The 21,930-nt window shown below is 41.8% G+C and overlaps 2 protein-coding genes across 3 annotated transcripts; both read left to right on the top strand.

The window, feature by feature from the left end:
- Positions 1-12,824: 12,824 nt before the first annotated feature.
- Positions 12,825-17,214, top strand: LOC135526447 (WD40 repeat-containing protein SMU1). 2 transcript variants are annotated; one of them, XM_064954828.1, is made up of 12 exons: positions 12,825-12,937; positions 13,303-13,513; positions 13,625-13,777; positions 14,083-14,193; positions 14,320-14,448; positions 14,670-14,789; positions 14,931-15,047; positions 15,165-15,292; positions 15,402-15,528; positions 15,733-15,900; positions 16,020-16,172; positions 16,535-17,214. In XM_064954828.1, the coding sequence occupies exons 1-12, from the start codon at positions 12,912-12,914 to the stop codon at positions 16,631-16,633; spliced, it is 1,542 nt and encodes a 513-aa protein (XP_064810900.1). In that variant the 5' UTR covers positions 12,825-12,911; the 3' UTR covers positions 16,634-17,214. The 2 variants fall into 2 exon arrangements, with proteins under 2 accessions (XP_064810900.1, XP_064810899.1); XM_064954827.1 differs by having other exon boundaries at positions 14,083-14,448.
- Positions 17,215-20,478: 3,264 nt separating this feature from the next.
- LOC135527247 (actin, clone 302-like) lies at positions 20,479-21,896 on the top strand. Its single transcript, XM_064955849.1, has one exon. The coding sequence runs from the start codon at positions 20,479-20,481 to the stop codon at positions 21,784-21,786; it is 1,308 nt and encodes a 435-aa protein (XP_064811921.1). The 3' UTR covers positions 21,787-21,896.
- The last annotated feature ends 34 nt before the right edge of the window (positions 21,897-21,930 follow it).

Below are 21,930 nucleotides of genomic sequence, written 5' to 3'. Positions count from 1 at the left end.
GCAGGAAATGCAGATGAGCTTCGTGATTTACATAAATTCACTGAAAACCCACACTAACACACAGTTATAAAACATTATTGCACTATTCATGTAGGCTACTGTTGAACTGCTTATAGCCTAACTATCGATTCTGCAACACTATGTACTAAACGTTCAAATCCTGTTGTAGGATTATTTTACTGTCACAATATAAGTCAAATTAAGATCCAATATGGGTATACTTGACTCCTGTCATGGGGCGGCAGGTAGCCTGGCAGGGAGGAGCATTGGGTCAGTAACCGAAAGGTTGCTGGATCAAATCCTAGAGCTGAGGAGGTAAAAATCGGTAATTCTGCCCCTGAGCATGGCAGTTAACCCACACGTTTCAGTTGAATGATTTCAGTTGTACAACTGACTAGGTATCCCCCCTTTAAGACACTATGGTCTGTGAACCATACATGGTACAGACAACATCTTGGTGTGATTATACTGCTAACGGCGTGCTCTAAAATGTGAAGTATGTCTAGACTCTGAAATACTATTTTCCATATACATTTATTCAACAGAAAACATTATTATTTGCATAAAAGTACCCTTTTTGATTTTGCTTATTTTTAGACATTGCTTGGAACAATATACAACACTCTTCAAACACATACAATTTGCAGAACGGACTCTGCTACTTTTGAAGAATTTATCAATTTTATACATATAAATAGGTTTTATAAGTTACTAACCAATCATAGCCCTCCTGTATGATGGCACATTCAGCAAATCACCAGTAGAGGGAATTCCCTTTGAATCCATTTTCCCATTCACTGTGTTGGTGGCGCTCACAAAATGTATCATAACTTTAAATGTAGCAAAGTGTACACTCTGGAAATGTGATGTTCTTGTAGAGTATATTGTTTAAAACAATACGTCTCAAAATGAACAAAATCAAAAATGGTACTTTTGAGATATGAAATGTTTTAAGGTTGAATAAATACAATTGTTGTCGAGGCCGTTGAAAGAACTGGACCAAGGTGCAGCGTGGTGAGCGTACATATTATTTTATTTAGAAAAGACGCCGAACAAAACAATAAACACTACAATACAAACCGTGAGGTTAAAGGCTATGTGCCATAAACAAAGTCAACTTTCCACAAAGACAGGTGGGAAAAGGGCTACCTAAGTATGGTTCTCAATCAGAGACAACGATAGACAGCTGTCCCTGATTGAGAACCCTACCCGGCCAAAACATAGAAATACAAATAATAGAACATAGAATACACACCCCAAATCACACACTGACCAAACCAAATAGAAATATAAAAAGGATCTCTAAGGTCCGGGCGTGACAATTGTATTTCAGAATATACAGTACCAGTCAACAGTTTGGACACACCAACTCATTGTGAAGACATCATAACTATGAAATAACACATATGGAATCATGTAGTAACCAAGAAAGTCTTAAATAAATCAAAACATATTTTATTTTCGAGATTCTTCAAAGTAGCCACCCTTTGCCTTGATGACGGCTTTACACACACTTGGCATTCTCTCAACCAGCTTCATGAGGTAGTCACCTGGAATGCATTTCAATTAATGGGTGTGCCTTCTTAAAAGTTCATTGTGGTATTTCTTTCCTTCTTAATGCGTTTGAGCCAATCAGTTGTGTTGTGACAAGGTAGGGATGGTATACAGAAGATAGCCCTATTTGGGTAAAAGACCAAGTCCATATTATGGCAAGAACAGCTCAAATAAACAAAGAGAAACAACTTTAAGACACGAAGGTCAGCCAATCCGGAATAATCTTAAAGTGCAGTCACAAAAACCATCAAGAGCTAAAAATGAAACTGGCTCTCATGAGGACCGCCACAGGAAAGGAAGACCCAGAGTTACCTCTGCTGCAGAGGATAAGTTCATTAGAGTTACCAGCCTAAGAAATTAAAGTCCAAATAAACACTTCACAAAGTTCAAGTAACAGACACATCTCAACATCAACTGTTCAGAGGAGACTGTGCGAATCAGGCCTTCATGCTGAGAAGAACAGACTTGCTTGGGCTAAGAAATATGAGCAATGGACTGGTAGAAATTGGTCCTTTGGTCTGATGAGTCCAAATGTGAGATTTTTGGTTCCAACCGTCTTGTCTTTGTGAGACATCGAGTAGGTGAACGGATGATCTCTGCATGTGCAGTTCCCACCGTGAAGCATGGAGGAGCAGGTGTGATGGTGTGGGGGTGCTTTGTTGGTGACACTGTCTGTAATTTATTTAGAATTCAAGGCACACTTAACCAGCATGGCTACCACAGCATTCTGCAGCGATACGCCATCCAATTTGTTTTGCATTTAGAGGGACAATCATTTGTTATTATACAGGACAATGACCCAACACACCTTCAGGCTGTGTTAGGGCTATTTGACCAAAAAGGAGAGTGATGGAGGGCTGCATCAGATGACCTGGCCTCTACAATCATCCGACCTCAACCCAATTGAGATGATTAGGGATGAGCTGGACTGCAGAATGAAGGAAAAGCAGCCAACAGTTACTCAACATATGTGGGAACTCCTTTAAGACTGTTGGAAAAGCATTCCAGGTGAAGCTGGTTGAGAGAATGCCAAAAGTGTGCAAAGCTGTTATCAAGGCGAAGGGTGGCAACTTTGAAGAATCTCAAATATTAAATGTATTTTGATTTATATATTTTGAACACTTTTTTGGTTACTACAAAATTCCATGTGTGTTATTTCATTGTTTAGATGTCTTCACTATTATTCTACAATGTAGAAAATAGTGAATATAAAGGAAAACCCTTGAATGAGTAGGTGTGTCCAGACTTTTGACTGGTACTGTTGATATAATTCATTTTTTAGAGCATAATATTAGGAAGCATGTATAGGTTTAAAATGGCCACTTTCATCGTGATTTTCCAAAAAATGGTGTGTGTTAATTAAAGCACAAGTGTAAAAAGCATATCAAACAATATTCCTCACAATTAAGTTTCTATGTGAGAATTGCCAGAACAATCTGAGATACCAAAGATATTTTTGGGCCATACTGGCATGAATGTCTTCCTAGCAAATGGGAAACATTCCTCCATGTGCAATGTTGGAAGAATGCAGTGAAGCGATGATATTATTATATTGGTGTAAACAGAACATTTACCGGTATGTCATGTTGTACTTTGATAATTAAAAAAAAGTTTGAAGACATTGTCTGTGTTCCACACACACACCACACTGTTTATCCTCGAGCAGCACGGCCTGTGCTATTTTCCATGTCACGTGAAATCCGTTCTGAGGAATGGAGATAAATGTTTTTGGCGCTGTCAGGAAGAACACATGTTGCTGCCTTCCCAGGTCTACGACAGCATTTTTATAAGCAACCTAATTATCAACACTGTGATTTTCGGAACATACCAATTACAGTATCTCATGGTTTAGCTCAGTCAGTGTTTACCACAGCACGACCAAACTTGTGAAGAATAAACCACACATTGGCCTACTGTGGCTATAATGCACTTGGAGGACTAACATACGTCAGAGGGAAACAACAACAGCTACATAAACATAGAAAAATCTGAACATCTGAAAAAGATTTACGTAAATGTATGTAATAAGGGTTTCAAAAGATTTCCATGACACAACCTCAAGGTATGGTGTTATAATGGTAGTATTTTACATAATATCCAGAGCCATTTTCCCCTGAAAAAGTATGTGAATAGACACATTAGCAGAGTGAACTGTGGAGCTCCATGCTTGTGGAAGTCGATGGCCACGGCTAAACGATGTGTCCCATTGATTAATATCAGGTTCCCGCAGGGGGAAGGAAATCGCTGTGGCACGCTGGTAGAGTTGTAAGAGTGCTGAGCTAGGACCAAGTTACCCGTTCTTTCTGTCTCTCCTGCTCCGTCTCCTACTACACACACACATGCTCCCAGTGGTGTGAAGTACTTAAGTAAAAATACTTTAAAGTACTACTTAAGTAGTTTTTTATATTACATATATTTAAAACCAAATACTTTTAGACTTTTACTCAAGTAGTATTTTACTGGGTGACTTTCACTTTTACTTGAGTAATTTTCTATTGAGGTTTCTTTACTTTTACTAAAGTATGACAATTGGGTACTTTTTCCACCACTGCTTGCTCCCTCTCTTCCTAATCAATCCATATTATTTAGAATTATTTCTACCGCTTTTCTATCCTACCTCTTCTCTCATCTTGCTCTGTAATGCTGGTCACTGCATGGCCAAGTGGCAGCTTAGTTCTGTACTGAGGACTTTGTACCGATGAGAAGTCAAGAAGTCCCAGGTGATCGTATTGAACACGTGTTGTGCCCTGGGAGTGATCTCTTAAATTGAGTCTACATGCAATGTTCAAAGAACGTTTTGAGAGCGACCAAGCTGATTGCATTTCAGTTGCACGTGTCATGATTAATGACCATAGTCAGTATACACTGACATGCTCCTCTTGGATCATATCTGAAGACTGGGGAGACACCAGAAACATTGGAGTGTGATATGAGATTACAGATTCATTTCAACCTTACTTGAGGAGAGGCTGGAGATAATTCTAAGACTGTGTGTTGTCTATAGTGCACCCACTTGCCTTTTCCCTTTCGCCCTCACGTTGTGCTGATCAAGCATGCACCAGACACACCGGAGGGGAAAGACTGACAGATGGACACACATCTTCCTCTTCACACTCCAGTCAACACGAGTGTGTGAGAGCAAAAGGAGCATTCAATCACTGAAAGGGTGGAAAGTTCATTCATCTTTTGAGTGTTGCTTTCTTCCTGCAAATGAAGACATAGTGAATACACTGTGTTTACCAAACACGAGGAACACCTTCCTAATATTGAGTTGCTGCACCCCCCCCCCCTTTTGCCCTCAGAACAGCCTCAATTTGTCAGGGCATGGACTCAACAAGTTGATGAAAGCATTCCACAGGGATGCTGGCCCACAGTTGTGTCAAGTTGGCTGGATGTCCTTTGGGTGATGGACCATTCTTGATACACAAGGGAAACTATTGTGTGAAAAACCCTGCAGCGTTGCAGTTATTGACACAAACCGGTGCACCTGGCACCTCCTACAATACCCCATTCAAAGGCACTTACATTTTTTGTCTTGCCCATTCACCTTCTGCATGGCACAGATCTCAATTGCCTCAAGGCTTAAAAATCATTTTTTAACCTGTCTCCTCCCCTTCATCTACACTGATTGAAGTGGATTTAACAATTGATTTCAATAAGGGATCAAAGCTTTCACCTGGTCAGTCTGTCATGGAAAGAGCAGGTGTTCATAATGTTTTGTACACTCGGTGTAGAAACACAACATATGGCTGATTCAGATGGGAAAGGTGGCCTTCCTTGTAGCTGGAAGATGTGTAAACGTAGCTTTTCAACAGCTGCCTGGTAGGAAGTGAGAACTGTAGGTGGCATCTTTAAAGTATGTGTGACTGATAGGCTAATTGTTACTGTCAGCAATTGGAACAATCCCACTTGCTACTTTTGCAAGCCAGAGGGAGAATGACTTCTTCCTACATTTTAATAATTAATAATAACTAATTCTATATGCTAATGATAAATACTTCAACGTAGTTGTGGCTATAATTAATGTGGAATCTTGAAATGGAACTTCGATATCCTGAGAAAAATGGCATTTAATTCTCATTATACGGGTTTGACCTTTTCAAACTGGGTTTTGCTGTACTTTCAGTAATTTCCGACAGCCAGGCCTATTCCCATGGCGACAAATGCCACTCTCCTTTCAAAAAGTATTATTACACAGAGGAGCACAATGGGTAGGTACAAGGCAGTGACATTTCAGTTTGTTTCCCTCTCAGCAGTCGCCCGAGAGAACCCACGAGCACTGTTGGATCTGTTCTAATATTTTAAAATGACCCACACCAGCACTACCTCTCTAGACCCCACTGCAAGGGCAAAGTGTGTTTCTTTTTGATGTTTACATGACAGTGACAGCTCTGTTTCACTTGAATGAAACATATTAATTAAAGCACAGATGAATTTGTCCTGTTACAAAATGATCTCAGAATGCAAGTATCCCAAATGAGGTCAAGGCATTGCATAATTATTTCTCCACTGTTTTACATTAGCCTATTATGAATTTGAAATAGCTAAACGGTGCTCATGGTAAGAGAATACATTCTCCATGATGTAACCCTTTTAAAAAGTCTGGAAAATGGGTTCGCCTAAGGAGTATATATCATTTTCAGCAGTCCAACAGAAGATGGGTTTAGTTATTATCTTGACTCTGCACTGCAATTAGTAGATGCAGGGAACCAATAACTCATGAAGTGTACGTGTATTGTCGAAGCTGGGGAAGAAAGGCAGTAGAAAGAGACATTCTACTTCCATCACTCTATCCTATCATTAAACAATTGCCTGGTAATAACAGTATTAATTAGGCTACCACAAATTATCTTTATTTTTCTTTTGTTTAATGCCTAATACCCTCATTCAAACTTGTTAAGCCTATCTGTTGTTTCAGTAAGAACTAAGTCTGCATGTGTGCATGTAAATACCTTAAGCACAGCAATTACTGACTGCGCAGTATGTTCTGAGCCGTACTGTATGGAGTGTCACTGATGAAAATAAGCAAGGATGGTTTAACAATTACAAAACACTTCAACTACAGCCTCATCACTTCTTTGTGTTTCCAACGACAGATGACAAGCACCCTGTCAGCAAGTCGACTGTCGTGTAGCGTAGACTGAATCTTTAACCTCCCAAGGGAGTTTCCATTGTCCATGACATGATCTTATCAATTCATATGACTTAGTTTACTGTTACTTTTGTTACGACAAGGATTATGCAACATTTCTGGTCGCTTATTAAGTTCATTCAAATAAGCCTCGTGGTAAACTGTGATTCATTCCGTCATTCCCTTTTTCCAATAAAAGAACTCTGTTAGAAATGTCAAATCACAGCCAATGCATCCTAACCCACAAAAGCATCCCTTTGATCAGCAATTGAACTGACAAGATACTGTCACATCCTGTAAAGCTTATACAGACCTCTTGTGCATTCTCAACAACAAGGCCCCCCAAAAGCAGGACTTCCTCATCAAGAAAAATAACAAACCTTGTACATGTCACACATTTACTTAAATCCGGGCAGCGGCCTTAGCCAAGGAGTCAGCCCAGCGTCTGTAAAGACAGCGCTAACACCATTCAAAACATCTGCTTGTGTCAGCACTTTACTAGGTTTTTCATGTCAATACAATGTGATACAGCCCAGTAGCTTTTCTACTGAAGAGCGGTTTCTCTGTGGTGAGCTTTATGATACTCCATTTATTGTGTTACAGGAAGAAGGATACCCCACTGCTGTGCATCTCTCCAAGCCAGGCTGTTCAGGGAGCTCCATGCATCTGTGCCTGTGTGTGCAGACACATTGCCTCGCAGGAACAGTCACATTTGTACTGTAGCTTTTCATCACCTTGATGTGCCATCATTAGTTGTATTCTGATGCCAGCTGGTTTTGTTTGCACTGTAGACTATGTGAATGTTACAGCCGTTTGAATAGGCTAGACCTGTCTGGTTCACTATTCTCACTTATTTTCCCTTTCTCCTTCCTCAGCCTGGGAGACTCCAGGATCAATAATGGCTTATCAATGGAGAACTAGGACCCCAGGGAAAAGCTGCCTAGAAGGAAAATCGATTTAGCCCATTCCCACCCACCCCTGCTTCACACTCAAGAGCCGACTAATGCACACACTGTTAGTGCACAGAGGTGAATAGCTTCTTGGGACAAATTAATCAGACCCCTATCAAGAAGATAAAACAGGTGGTATTTTGTTTGTGTCTTACAAGGTCATGTATTTGATGTTATTAGGAGAACGGCTCATCATGTGTGGGGTCAAACAGCTCAGTGTTCCAATTGTATCATACACACTGACATTAGATTTATTTGCTGAACAATCATCCCAAATACTAACATTTAAGACCAAGTCTAATTAAAAATCAGGGAGGAAGCAATTACTCAGCTTTTACCAGAAGATGTTCGCATGTGCAATGCAATACTGTTGCAAACAATGCAAATATATAGCGTTTTTTCTTGGACAAAAGTTATTTAATGCCAAGCCTAAGCAGCGTTGAGCCAATGTCCCCACAAACATACATGAAATGAACGACAAGCTGGACTGGTGCAGCACAGCACTGAACATCATAACCTTGAAAGACCTTCGCTGGCAGAGAGTACTGATGAGACTATCCTCTCTATAAATGTGGAGCTCCCCCTGTTGAACAAATTTGGGAAAAGCAGCAAATGGCGTGAAAGTGCCATTGGCCATTCAAGGGATGTTGCCAGGGTGGTGTACAGGGGGGTCTATTGGGAAGTTTAGAACAAGGTTATTTATTTATTCAATGTTTACTTTACTAGGGAATTTTAAGTTATAGGGAAATAGGGAAATATGAAAATACTCTTTGGATAGGTGTCAAACTCATTCCAAGGAGGGCAGAGTGTCTGCAGGCCGTCGCTCCTCCCTTGTACTTGATTGCTGAACTAAGGTCACTGATGAGGAAGTGAGGAACTCTTCACCTGGTTGTCTAGGTCTTAATTGAAAGGAAAAAACAAAAACCAGCAGACACTAGACTATCTACTAACCCTAACCTTTACCCCTAATCTAATCCTAACCTTAGCAAGCAGTTGCTTATGAACAGATGGTCAGACTATCTGAACAATCCAAATAAAGTGTGACCGAAACTATTTTATGTACGAAACCTCGCAAGACATCAGCAACAAAATTATTTTGTTTCCTTATTGACAGGGACACAAGTAGGCCTATGGTAAGCTTTGACACTGCATGAAGAAGCATTCAGAGACAAGACTGCAGAATAGGCCTACAGTCTATGTTGGTTTGATTCGAAGAAGAAGTGGGCTATGTTGATAAGACTGCTAGCCTACTCAAATGAAACAGGTCTTCTCAAATGAAACAGGTCTTCTCAAATGAAACATGACTACCAATGGCGATGGGCCCTGGGGGAGTGGTGCCAGGAAAACAAAATGAAGGAGCTGATTGTGAACTTCAGGAGACAACAGAGAGAGCACGTCCCCATCCACAGAGCCGCAGTGGAAAGGTGAAAAGCTTAACGTTTGTCTGCACCACTGACAATCTGAAACAGTCCACCCACACAGACAGTGCCGTGAAGTAGGTGTAACAGCGCCTCTTCAACATCAGGAGGCTGAAGAAATTTGGCTTGTCCCCTAAGACCCTCACAAACTTTTACAGATGTACTATTGAAAGCATCCTGTCTGGCTGTATCACCGCCTGGTACAGAAACTGCACTGTCTGCAACCGTGGACACACTGCCTGCTGCCTGCCCTCCAGAAGGCGAGGTCAGTACAGGTGCATCAAAGTTGGGACAGAGAGAATTTAAAACAGCTTTGATCTCCAGGCCATCAGACTTAAATAGTCACCATTAGTCGGCCTCAGCCCAGTACCCTGCCCTGAACTTTAGTCACTGTCACTAGCCGGGTACCACCCAGTTACTCTACCATGCACCTCAGAGGCTGCTGCCCTATGTGCATCATCAAGGAAAACTGGTCACTTTAATAATGTTTACATACTGTTTACCCAGGTATATACTGTATTCTAGTCAAGGCATATCCTATTTAACTATTGCTGTACATATACTATTCCTCAGATAAATTACATATTCTATCCATTTACTGTCCGGATTGTCTATACATCCCATAGCCACTATATTTATACACACAAAAGTATGTGGACACCCCTTCAAATTAGTGGATTTGGCTATTTCAGACACACACCTCACTGACAGGTGTATAAAACCAAGCACACAGCCATGCATACTCCATAGACAAACATTGGCAGTAGAATGGTCTTACTTAAGAGCTCAGTGACTTTCAACGTGGCACCGTCACAGGATGCCACCTTCCCAACAAGTCAGTTTGTCAACTTTCTGCCCTGCTAGAGCACTCAACAGTAAGTGCTGTTATTTTGAAGTGAAAACATCTAGGAGCAACAACGACTCAGTCAAAAAGTGGTAGGCCATACAAGAACAGGACCGCCGAGTGCAGGCAGAAACCTCAGAGATCAATTGGTAAACTCTGATTTACCACCACCAAGATATCCCTGCACAATGTGTATTTGCACCCCTACTTGATGGAAACTACAAATGTAATGGCTGTGCTCAATGCAATGGCACTTATAAATGTAGATCCTTCAAACACCCCCAAACAGGGAAACAGATCCCAATCAAAGGTGTTATCATGTTCTCCACTAAGGCTGTTATTTATCTTATAACTTGTCCTTGTGGTAGAAACGATGTGGGTAAAACAAAGCGCAAATTAAAAGTATGTATCTCGGAGGATCCTAGCACCATTAGGTGCAAAAACTCGACTTACCAAGTTCCACTTTTTGGAAGAAAACCACTCGATTTCGTCTCTGCATTATATTGGCATCGAACATGTCACCCTCCCTAGGAGAGGGGGTGACCTCGACAATTTATTGTTGAATCGAGAGGCCGCCTGGATCTTTAATTTAAAGACCCTTGCTCCCTTCGGTCTCAACGTAGACTTTGATCTGAAGCCATTCTTGTGATGATTGTGATTTTGCTATTCATTGTAAATGTTTGTAGGCTTATGTATCCAAATTGTATCTATGATCGTACACTATCCATTTACGTTTTATGTACGCTATTTTAATATATGAGAATTAACCAATGATATCAGGCCACACCCGGCCATGATTACAGACACCTGTGTGTCTTTTGACACTATATAAATGAGTCATCCCGCAGTGTTTGTCATTATACCCTGAAGACAGCTTGTCTGTTGAAATGTTGGACATGAATATTTTTGCATCTGAGCTCCTAGAGTGTGCGGCTTTCTTTTATTTTTTAAAAGTGTTCCAATCCCCTCGCCAGCACCTCGCCTAAATAGGTGTGTGTTTCTTTCGCCTGTAGAGCTGCCCAAGTCAACAGTAAGTGCTGTTATTGTGAAGTGGAAACTTCGAGGAGCAACAACAGCTCAGCCACGAAGTGGTAGACATACAAGAACGGGACCGCAGAGCCCTGAAGCTCGTAAAAATAATAATAATAAATAAAAACATTTTTTTTAAGAATAATAAAAATCGCCTGGCCTCGGTTGCAACACTCACTACCGAGTTCCAAACTGCCTCTGGAAGAAACATCAGCACAATAAGTGTTTGTTGGGAGCTTCATGAAATGGGTTTCCATGGCAGAGCAGCCGCACACAAGCCTAAGATCAGCATGTGCAATGCCAAGCATCATCTGGAGTGGTGTAAAGCTCAACGCCATTGGACTCTGGAGAAGTGGAAACGCGTTCTCTGGAGTGATGAATCACACTTCAGTATCTGGCTGTCCGACGGACGAATCTGGGTTTGGCGGATGCCAGGAGAACGCTACCTGACCCAATGCATAACGCCAACGGTAAAGTTTGGTGTGGGTGGAATAATAGTCTGGGGCCGTTTTTTTTTTGTTCCAGTAAAGGGAAATCTTAACGCTACAGCATACAATGACATTCTAGACGATTCTGTGCTTCCAACTTTGTGGCAACAGTTTGGAGAAGGCCCTTTCCTGTTTCAGCATGACAATGCCCCCATGCACAAAGTGAAGTCCATACAGAAATGGTTTGTTGAGATCGGTGTGGAAGAACTTGACTGGCCTGCACAGAGCCCTGACCTCAACCCAATCGAACACCTTTGGGATGAATTGGAACGCCGATTGCGAGCCGGGCCTAATCACCCAACATCAGTGCCCAACCTCACTAATGCTCGTGGCTGAATGGAAGCAAGCCCCAGCAGCTACTTTCCAACATCTAGTGGAAAGCCTTCCCAGAAGAGTGTTATTGCAACAGAGGGACCAACTCCATATTAATGCCAATGATGTTGGAATGAGGTATCCGACAAGCAGGTGTCCACATACGTTATATTTCTCTCCATATTTATACCTGACTGAGTATTGTTATGCCCGGGAGGCTGTCCATGTTACGATAAAAATGCAAGCACTGCTTCTTCTTTTTTGAGATTTGGTTGGCAGATCGCATCCAACCACCCCATTAGACTACCAATAATGGGGGGAAAAATAGAATTGGGCTGCCTGTGTAGATGCAGTAGCCTACCTGGGGTGCGTCCAATTTGATTGAACGTTTGCTATGTTGCATAATGCTTTGTACTGAACGACATGTTTTCTCAAAGCATTCTTCAAGTTCTTGAACAGACTTTGAGGTACATTTGACCCATTTGGTGGGTGTGGCAGGGTGATCTCTGATGTCACCTACTAAGGAAATTACCTCTATAACAGAATTTTTGGAAGTTAAACGCAACTACAAAACAGTATTTACAAAAAGTAATCTAGTCATGTTTTTTTGTTTACAAGCATGATAGCCGTACTTTTAGTTCATGGTTGACGCAGCTTGTTGGCCATTAGCCAATCGGCGTTTCTCAACGAGTTCCAAGCACTTGAATGCATCCAACTGGTATTTACGACAATTGGTAATTACCACCTTCCCACTTGTTTATGAATGCAGCATCAAAGGGCAGCATGCATTTTGAACCAACAACCCAAGCCCCCTCCCGCATTTAATTGAAAGTTCCACTACGTTTTTTTTCGTACTGAACCGCCATTAGGGCCCTGCCTGGGCCTACATGCAGGTCATGTTCCCCTGCTGCCCAGGCAACAACTGGATAGGTATTTTACGTATCAGCTAACCACATCATATGACATAGCAATCTATCAGTCGAAAGACGATGGCGTCACACACAAGCATTGGTTGATACATGTAGTGACTACAGACGTTATTGACGTGAAACTACTTTTATTTTGAAAATATATTTCTAGTCTACTACTGCTGGAAACTCCGCCCACTTCAACGACTGTTCGTTCCTGGTTTGCCTTTGCGCTGATTTCTCTACTCACAGCGATCTACTTTTTGGTGATTTAGTCATGTCTTTGGAGGTGGAATCAGCCGAGTAAGTATTATAGCTATTCATATTTGCACAACTGTAAATGGCTGAATGTTTTGTTTATTTATTATGGTTCACGTGGCAGCTCTAAACTCAGTTGAGGCCTACCTCAACCCGCAAGCAGCTTGTATCCAGTAAACGTTAGCTACATAAGCTAACATAATTTGCCTGCTAGCTAGCTATGTTTCATTGTTTTTGTACCCACCAGTGATCTTTTTAATGTAGCTATATAGTCTTAGCTAACTAATACTAACGTTAGCCTGTCAGAACGCCTAAATTAGCTAACTGGCTTGCAAGCGAACACGATTAGATAGAGCTTGTCTTGCGTCAAAATATGACATGCCTTGATGGAGTGTACCATGATTTTGCAGCGTGATTCGTCTGATAATGCAGTACCTGAAAGAGAACAATCTGCACCGGACATTGACCACCCTACAGGAAGAGACCACGGTGTCTTTGAACACTGTGGACAGTATCGAGAGTTTCGTGGCAGACATCAACAGTGGCCATTGGGACACTGTGCTGCAAGCTATTCAGTCCCTCAAGCTCCCTGACAAGACTTTGATAGACTTGTATGAACAGGTAAAAAGTTGTGTTGTATTTGGAATTCTAATGCACCAGAACGTTATTTTCTAGCTAGCTCTGCTGCTATGTCATTGTTTTTTTGTAAAGTGCGTTTGTGTGCCCTCCTAGGTGGTGTTGGAGCTCATTGAGTTGAGAGAGTTGGGAGCAGCCAGGTCTTTGTTAAGGCAAACAGACCCCATGATCATGCTGAAGCAGACGCAACCAGAGAGGTACATTCACCTGGAGAACCTGCTGGCTCGCTCCTACTTTGACCCCAGAGAGGTGAGTTCACTCCGTGTATAGGGGAGATATAACTCCGTATGAATTATTTCCAGGTTGTCTGGTTATGTCTGTGCCTCTGTTGTATGCCTGAACATCTTTAATTGAACACCAAAAATAACCTTCACCCGTGTTTTCCTGAAATATAGCATTAATAAATGTCCTATAGTGTTTTGACTTCGTCAGTTGTCTATTTGTTCTGTTGCCACTCAGAAATGACTGGTTTGTTTTGTTATGGGTTCTTCAGAGGTCTTGTGTTTGTGTCATTGCTCAGTGTCTGTGTGCTCTCCTCCCTCTGTGTCCTCCAGGCCTACCCAGATGGCAGCAGTAAGGAGAAACGACGGGTGGCCATCGCCCAGGCCCTGGCCGGGGAGGTCAGCGTGGTGCCCCCCTCCCGTCTCATGGCCTTGCTGGGACAGGTGAGTGACATGTTCCTATACACCTGGAATATATGGTCTTTTCATGTTAATTCAGCACATAGTCTGATATACGACCAGGATACTATTATGCAGATCAGTATTTTAACCACCATCTCCGTCTCTCAGTCCCTAAAATGGCAACAGCACCAGGGTCTCCTGCCCCCAGGTATGACCATTGACCTGTTCAGGGGCAAGGCAGCCGTGAAGGACGTGGAGGAGGAGCGCTTCCCCACACAGCTCACAAGACACATCAAGGTACTGTATGCCCAGCTATGGTATTGCCAGTGTTTATTAGTAAGGATGGTTTTGATGCTTGCCCATGGCCTTGTCTTTTTTTCAACAGATTATTGTATCTCAATGGTACTGGCTTGGTTATGTAACATTTTAATTAAATTATGCATAAAAACACAATGCATGAAAACAAGAACAAGGAGTTCTGCTTGGGTGTCATCATAATGCAGTGTTATTCTTACTAGTTTGGGCAGAAGTCCCACGTGGAGTGTTCCCGCTTCTCCCCTGATGGTCAGTACTTAGTCACAGGATCAGTAGATGGTTTTATCGAGGTCTGGAACTTCACCACTGGCAAAATCAGAAAGGTGCGTGTGTGATCTTACACCAATTGATACTCTGATTTGGGAAATACACTTGATTTCAATTCATGAAGTTTTCAAAATACCCTTTTACTGCCTTGGTAGAGTTTTAATAAGATGACCTTATCAAATGTGTGTGTGTGATAGGATCTCAAGTACCAGGCGCAGGATAACTTCATGATGATGGACGATGCAGTGCTGTGTATGTGCTTCAGCAGGGATACAGAGATGCTGGCCACAGGGGCCCAGGACGGCAAAATAAAGGTCTCTACTGGCACTATAGGAATGTCACTTTCCCCTCAACTTTTTAATGTTCAAACTCTTGCATTGGGTTGAGTGGATACTCACACTACCTTCGCTACCTCGTTTCTCCTCTGACAGGTGTGGAAGATCCAGAGTGGTCAGTGCTTGCGGCGCTTTGAGCGTGCCCACAGTAAAGGTGTCACGTGCCTCAGTTTCTGCAAGGACAGCAGCCAGCTGCTCAGTGCTTCCTTCGACCAGACCATCAGGTGACCTGCACACATGAAGCCCTCTTTCTCTCATGGTTTCTCTTTGTTTTTCCTGCCTATAGAACAGTGGTCACCAAGGAACCATAACTTATGTTTTTGTGTTCCACAGGGTTCACGGATTGAAGTCGGGCAAGTCGCTGAAAGAGTTCCGAGGACACTCCTCATTTGTTAATGAAGCAACATTCACACCTGACGGCCACCATATCATCAGCGCTTCCTCTGACGGCACTGTGAAGGTATGAACCCCCACTCTGCAAAAGGCTGCTAGAAGCCAACAGTCCCATAATAAGTAAAAAGGGTATTTGCATCAGATACTGTATTTTGACTTGTCACCACCCCTTACAAGATTGTCCAATTCATGGTATGTCCTGTGTACCTGCATTTCCAGCAGAATATATGTTGATGGATTTTGATTAACACTTGTGTGATTCTCCTGTCAGGTGTGGAACATGAAGACCACAGAATGCACTAACACCTTCAAGTCCCTGGGCACCTCGGCCGGCACCGACATCACAGTCAACAACGTCATCCTTCTGCCCAAGAACCCAGAGCACTTTGTGGTGTGCAATCGCTCCAACACTGTTGTCATCATGAACATGCAGGGCCAGGTCAGGACTTAACTTGACCACTTACGGTCACTTTTCATAAAAAAAATGTATATGAAGTATTTATTTTGAATATTTAAAAAATTATATTGGTATGACCTTATTCCCCTTTTGTCCTCCAGATTGTGAGAAGTTTCAGCTCTGGTAAGAGGGAGGGAGGAGACTTTGTCTGCTGTACACTGTCTCCACGTGGCGAGTGGATATACTGTGTAGGAGAGGACTTTGTGCTCTACTGCTTCAGCACAGTCACCGGCAAGCTGGAGAGAACCCTAACAGTATGTTTATTCCAAATCATGTGAATTAAAAACAATCAACCCCAAGCCTGGTTAAAACTCATTTCTCAATGATAAAAATAGGAGTTGTCAATGTAGTCAGGATTATGCACGTAAATCAAAATTTCTGTTCGCCAATCCTGGCACAATTTACATTGAACCATAGCCTAAAGCAGGAGTCGGCAACAGGCAGCCCAGAGATCTTTGGGGGGCACCCCCAAAGGCTTTTTGGAGGGACGGGTTCAATATGCAGTGTACCAATTATATTTCTGTTCCGGCCTCCGATCATCTAGTTGCCTACCCCCTGTCCTAAAGTTTGTATTAGACTTTTGTCTCATCATGAACTCTCGTCTCCCCCATCCCAGGTCCATGAGAAGGATGTGATTGGCATCGCCCACCACCCCCATCAGAACCTAATCTCCACGTACAGTGAGGACGGCCTACTCAAGCTCTGGAAACCCTGAGCGTATATCTTAACCCCACAAGCCCCCTTCATCAGCATGCCAGCTGCTTTTCCCATGGGATGCTGCAGTGTTTCCTCTACCATCACTTTAGGTGGGCCAGGTAGTGACTCCCATCTAGCTCTTTTTGTTCAGACTAAAATGTTTTTGGCCCCAATTTATTCAAATTGGCAGTATGTGTTGCTGTTTCGGGGCACCTGTGCCACACCTCAAAGTGTAGCTAGGGGAAACACTGGGGTAATGGGAGTGCAGGCATGGGCTTTAAACATACCTTTTTTTAATACAAACTTTTCTTTATGTAAATATTTTTTATAGGATTTTTTCTTCCAATAACATCTGGTTGGGTATTTTGCCTCATTTGTCAGTCAGGTCAACAATTGCTTGTGTTACTGCACAGCAAGAAATGGAAAGGGCTTTCATTTGTCACTGGTGAATGACTCATGTTGATTTTTGTATCCCTGATCTGATATACCTTTTCATGTGTTGCTGTGTGTTTCTAGATGTGAAATGCATGTGTTATTGCTATTACATATGGATTGTCATGTACTATTTCTTGTCTGTCCCATTAAAGATATTTGATCAGGTATGTGGTTTCTTTGTTTCCTGACAAGCAGAGGCTGTGAACTTACTTTTGGTACGTATTTTGAACAGTTGTTAAACCCAATACAAAATGACCAATACAACTCTTAATTTACATGCAATCAAACATTTTTAATGATTATCAATATAACTTCTAAACATAACATGATTCATGTCCTCAGATGGAATGTTTACTGCATGATTGCAATCTGTGCAGGGCCGGTTCTAGATGTAAGCGGTCGCTTAAGGCCCGTGTTCGCCAGGGGGCCTCAGTCGGAGTCTCAACTTACTATTGAGAGTAAGAATAGAATTCGCCAGGTGAAATTTAGTTGTGCATCAATTATCTTATGTTAGTCACTCAATTAGCCAGGTCTGCTAATGATGATTAAATTGGTAGTTAGTCTTAGTAATCATGGCCAAATACCAGCAGGGTACATCTCCAGGGGCCCCATTGATTTTGTTATTCATTCTCACTCATATCAAGTCATTATAAAATGTGTAGAAATGCAGAAAATGTGTATAAAACTGCAAAAGGCTCTCTCCACCACATGGCAAAATGGGTATATTTAGAAATTATTTTGTAAAACTGCATTTTTCTCTGCCCTATGGCAGTGAGTAGAATTGCTAGACACCGTCTGTTACTACAATCATCCTGGAAATTCTAAACTTTACAAGGCATGTCACTACTCCCATAGTTTCGCATAGCCAACCACACGCACTGGAATAAAGTAGGCTTATGCAATTGAAGGAAAATGGTTGCTTACTGAAACTCCCAAAGGCATCCAGATGTTATATAATTGAAACAATAGTTTACCCACGTGTGATCAACTGTTTCATGCTGCTTTGAGACAAGCGTGGGGTCTTGATAAATCAATGTCCGACTCTTCTTTTCACTGAATCTCCGTTTGCTATTGGTTAGGCTACAATCAGGCTGTAGAAATGTAATCTTGTCTAGATGGCTCATTTATCAACACCGAACAGAACATTTTGCCAGCATGTTACGTAATTTAACAAGTGGGTTATTTTGCTCTTCACTTGCAGTCGTTTAGTAGCCTAGGCCCACTCCCACTCAAAAGCCTGTGACTAGTCTTGTCATATTGCTTGAATCTCCATCTGTATATTTGTTTAGATCTCTGGCTGGGTATAACAGTATAACTTTAAACCGTCCCCTCGCCCATACCCGGGCTCGTGGAGGTGGTATAGTTCATCTGTTACTGATCAGAAACATTTAGCATGCAATAATGTAGCCTAAATTAAGTGTAGGCCTATTATTTTTGCTCGATCGCCGGCAACTTCAAAATCCTGCGGAGTTTGTGAAGTATGAACACGAGACTTAATGCTGCTGACAATTTGGATTGATATTATTTTCTATGGGTATCATGACGAAGATACTGTCAATGTAAGACCCTAGGCCAGCTCCCTAACAAGGCAAGAGGGTCGAAAATAGATCAAACGTGGATCAAAATAGCACGGGCTTGCCTTGGGTGGGCTCGGTTTCAAAATATCACGTTTTATATCTCGCATGTCGTGCTGGGAAAATATTTGTTTTTTATATTTCATTATATTCTTAGCGCACTATAACATAGGGCAAAATGTGTGTTGACAGACCAGTAACAAACTCAAACTATGCCATTCTATTCGTTTGAAAATACATTTGACTAGTTTTATAGCCTAAATTGTTTCTTCGGACCCGCCTAAAACAAATGTATAATACATTTCTTTGTGATAGTGTATAGTCAATTGATTTATTAAAATAGACATCCACCCACATTGGCCCACTCCTACACTTGCCAGTGTGTGCACGGGAGATATAAAAGGCTCATCCTGGCAAGAACGTGGTTAAAATGGGATTGGGCTCTAAAAAAAAGACATTCTGGGCTCTACACACTGTAAAGTCAGTAAAGGGTATTACTGTGATTATTTTCAATTAAAAATGGTCAAAGAGAAACAAAAATAGATTCTTAACAAAGAGCAATTTCTCAAGAAAGTATTTTGCTTGGACTGTCTGGGAGTGAACTCGTTTGACTATTCACTAAAATCTCGGTTTATGATTGTAATTCAACTGCCATGGTTTGCTTAGGCTAGATGCAGGTAGCCTATAGCACCAGCTCGACCCTAGCCTACATCTAATTTCAGTAGCTTGTTTGGTTCAAATTTACAGACTAATTTATTCAACATAAATGGTAAACGCTTGTGTTACCCAATCGCCTACTGGAATAGGCTACTGAAGGGGTCGTCAATTCAATCACTGAATCACATAATATAGATATGAACTGAATCTGTTTATCAACAACAGCCAGTGTGTTTTTTAAAACCTGTAGCCTAATCTGATTGACTGTTACCGTCAATCTAATGCATTTTATCTGATCGTCAATTGCGATAGAGCTGTGACCATGATCACAATTAATAACTTCCAATTTAATTAACTAAACATTGCCCTCAATAATACCATAATAACACAAAACTGTAACAACAATAAACTGAAGTTAAATTCTATTTATTAAATCCGTTTGACGGCTCCAGGTAGGTACACAAGTTTCGGTATTGATTTGCAATGACTCCAGTGATGTTGTAATTTCCACAAATGTATTGTTTCATATTAATATAGAACTGCTGTTTCCGACCAAACGAACATGTAATTAATGTTGTTGCATTGTACTGTAAATAATGATAAACTATAATTGAACTGGTTCAATTAGGAAGAAAAATAAATTATAATAGGAATCTGAATGGGGTGACAAAATTCTACCAAACCTATAGGAACCAATCTGATTACTTTTGATTCCCAATAGGGAAAAAAAGTAGTCCAATAGGGGACAGGGGACACAAAACCCTGTAGGATTCGATTGGGGGGAAAAAATCGCTAATCCTATAGGATTTTTTGACTAGGGCATTGTTGTTCCATAATATTGTCATGGAAAATATGAATGTTGTTTCCAACTACCAAACAGCAACTGCGCCGTAAATCCGTTTGCATATTGAACGTTTAGATTGCCAAAAGGCCAGTCTCTGACAAGGGGTGGAATATGAACTAAAAAGACTGGTACCCAGATTAGCGATCTGCAGCTACTCTTCTCGTTTCTGACTGTTCCGTACATATGCATTCCAAATTACGTTTACTATTACTACGATCAATTTCGTCACAAAGGTAACACAGTGATTGAATGCGCATCACCCTGGCGCTTCAAAACTGTCGGGACATAGTTCCGGGACGTAGCGCTTTTGGTTTTTGCATGTTACAGTTATGGCCTACACCATGAAGTAAAAATATGGATAACGACACTTTTGTGGATCCCATTCTTCCACGAGAGGGTCCTGCAAAAGTCGCAAAGTTGATCAGAGTGAATGAAGGGAACAGTCAGGAAAAGAAAAAGTCTTCGAAGTCAAAAAACACCTCTCCGGATAACCCTAAACTGAAGAAGACATCCAAATCATCTAAACCGAAAACAGAGCTTGATGAAGAGGAGTCGAGTCCAAAGGCAAAGGGTATCGTGAAGTGCACCAAGGCGGTAGTCATCGATATCGGTACAGGATACCTGAAAACAGGGTTTGCTGGGGCAGATGCGCCCTCCTGCGTAATTCCCAGTGTTGTGGGTTTGGCGCGCAAAGGCCCCTTGGATTACAAGAACAGCTATGTGGGGAGGGAAATTCTAGGAACACTAGACATATCCCACGTCAGCCCGGTGCATAACGGCATAGTAACAGAATGGGATGCAATGGAGAGACTGTGGGAATACTCGTTCAAAACGCTGGGTATCCCAAGCGAGGAGCACGCCGTGCTTTTGTGTGACCCTCCTCTTAGTCCGACCACCAACAGAGAAAAACTCGCCGAAATCATGTTCGAGAGCTTCAGCACTCCAGCAATGTTTATTGAAAACCAGTCCGTTTTATCCATGTATTCATATGGCAGAACTAGCGGACTGGTTTTGGAATGCGGGCATGGATGCTCTTACGCAGTTCCCATTGATGACGGCCACTACATGCCAAGTTACACCTGTCGTGCAGAATATGCAGGACGAAGCCTTGACCTTTACTTGCAGAAGTTACTGCAGGAGTCTGGAAAAGGGTTTTCTTTTGACAAATTGGGCCTAATGGATGACATCAAGGCAAAATGTTGCTATGTAGCTCCTGATATAGACATTGAATTAAGAGTTTGTGACATGGTGCAATACAAGCTTCCAGATGGGAATTATATCTCATTGGGAAATGAGCGCTATCTTTGTCCAGAGGTACTATTCCAACCAAATCTGATTGGATCCCTTGAGCCAGGACTTCCTATTATGGTCATGAACTGTATCAATAAATGTGACATCAGATTGAAGAGTGACATGCTACAGAATATCCTAATATGTGGCGGCTCCACAATGTTCAGTGGTCTTCCTGAACGGCTGCAGAGCGAACTCAACCAGATAGCACCATGTGGTGGGACTACCATTGTGGCATCCCAGGAGCGTCAAAACACTGTGTGGCTTGGAGGTTCAATTCTTGCCTCCCTGTCCTCTTTCCAGTCACTTTGGATTCGGAGGAAAGACTATGAGGAGAAAGGGCCCTTTGTCATTTATCGAAAATGTTTCTGAAAGCTACTTATCAATGTGCCTTTAAGGTTGGCAAATGAAACAGTAAATGAACTAAATTGAACTATGAACTGACTGCCGTTTCCATATCTCTGACAGTATTAATAATTCCATATCCATTACCGACATTATATTGTGAGAACATTT

This window comes from Oncorhynchus masou, chromosome 32, assembly GCF_036934945.1.
Source record: "Oncorhynchus masou masou isolate Uvic2021 chromosome 32, UVic_Omas_1.1, whole genome shotgun sequence".
NCBI lineage: Eukaryota > Metazoa > Chordata > Actinopteri > Salmoniformes > Salmonidae > Oncorhynchus > Oncorhynchus masou.
Note: the sequence above shows the minus strand (reverse complement) of the source record. Positions and strands in the feature narration are given on the sequence as shown.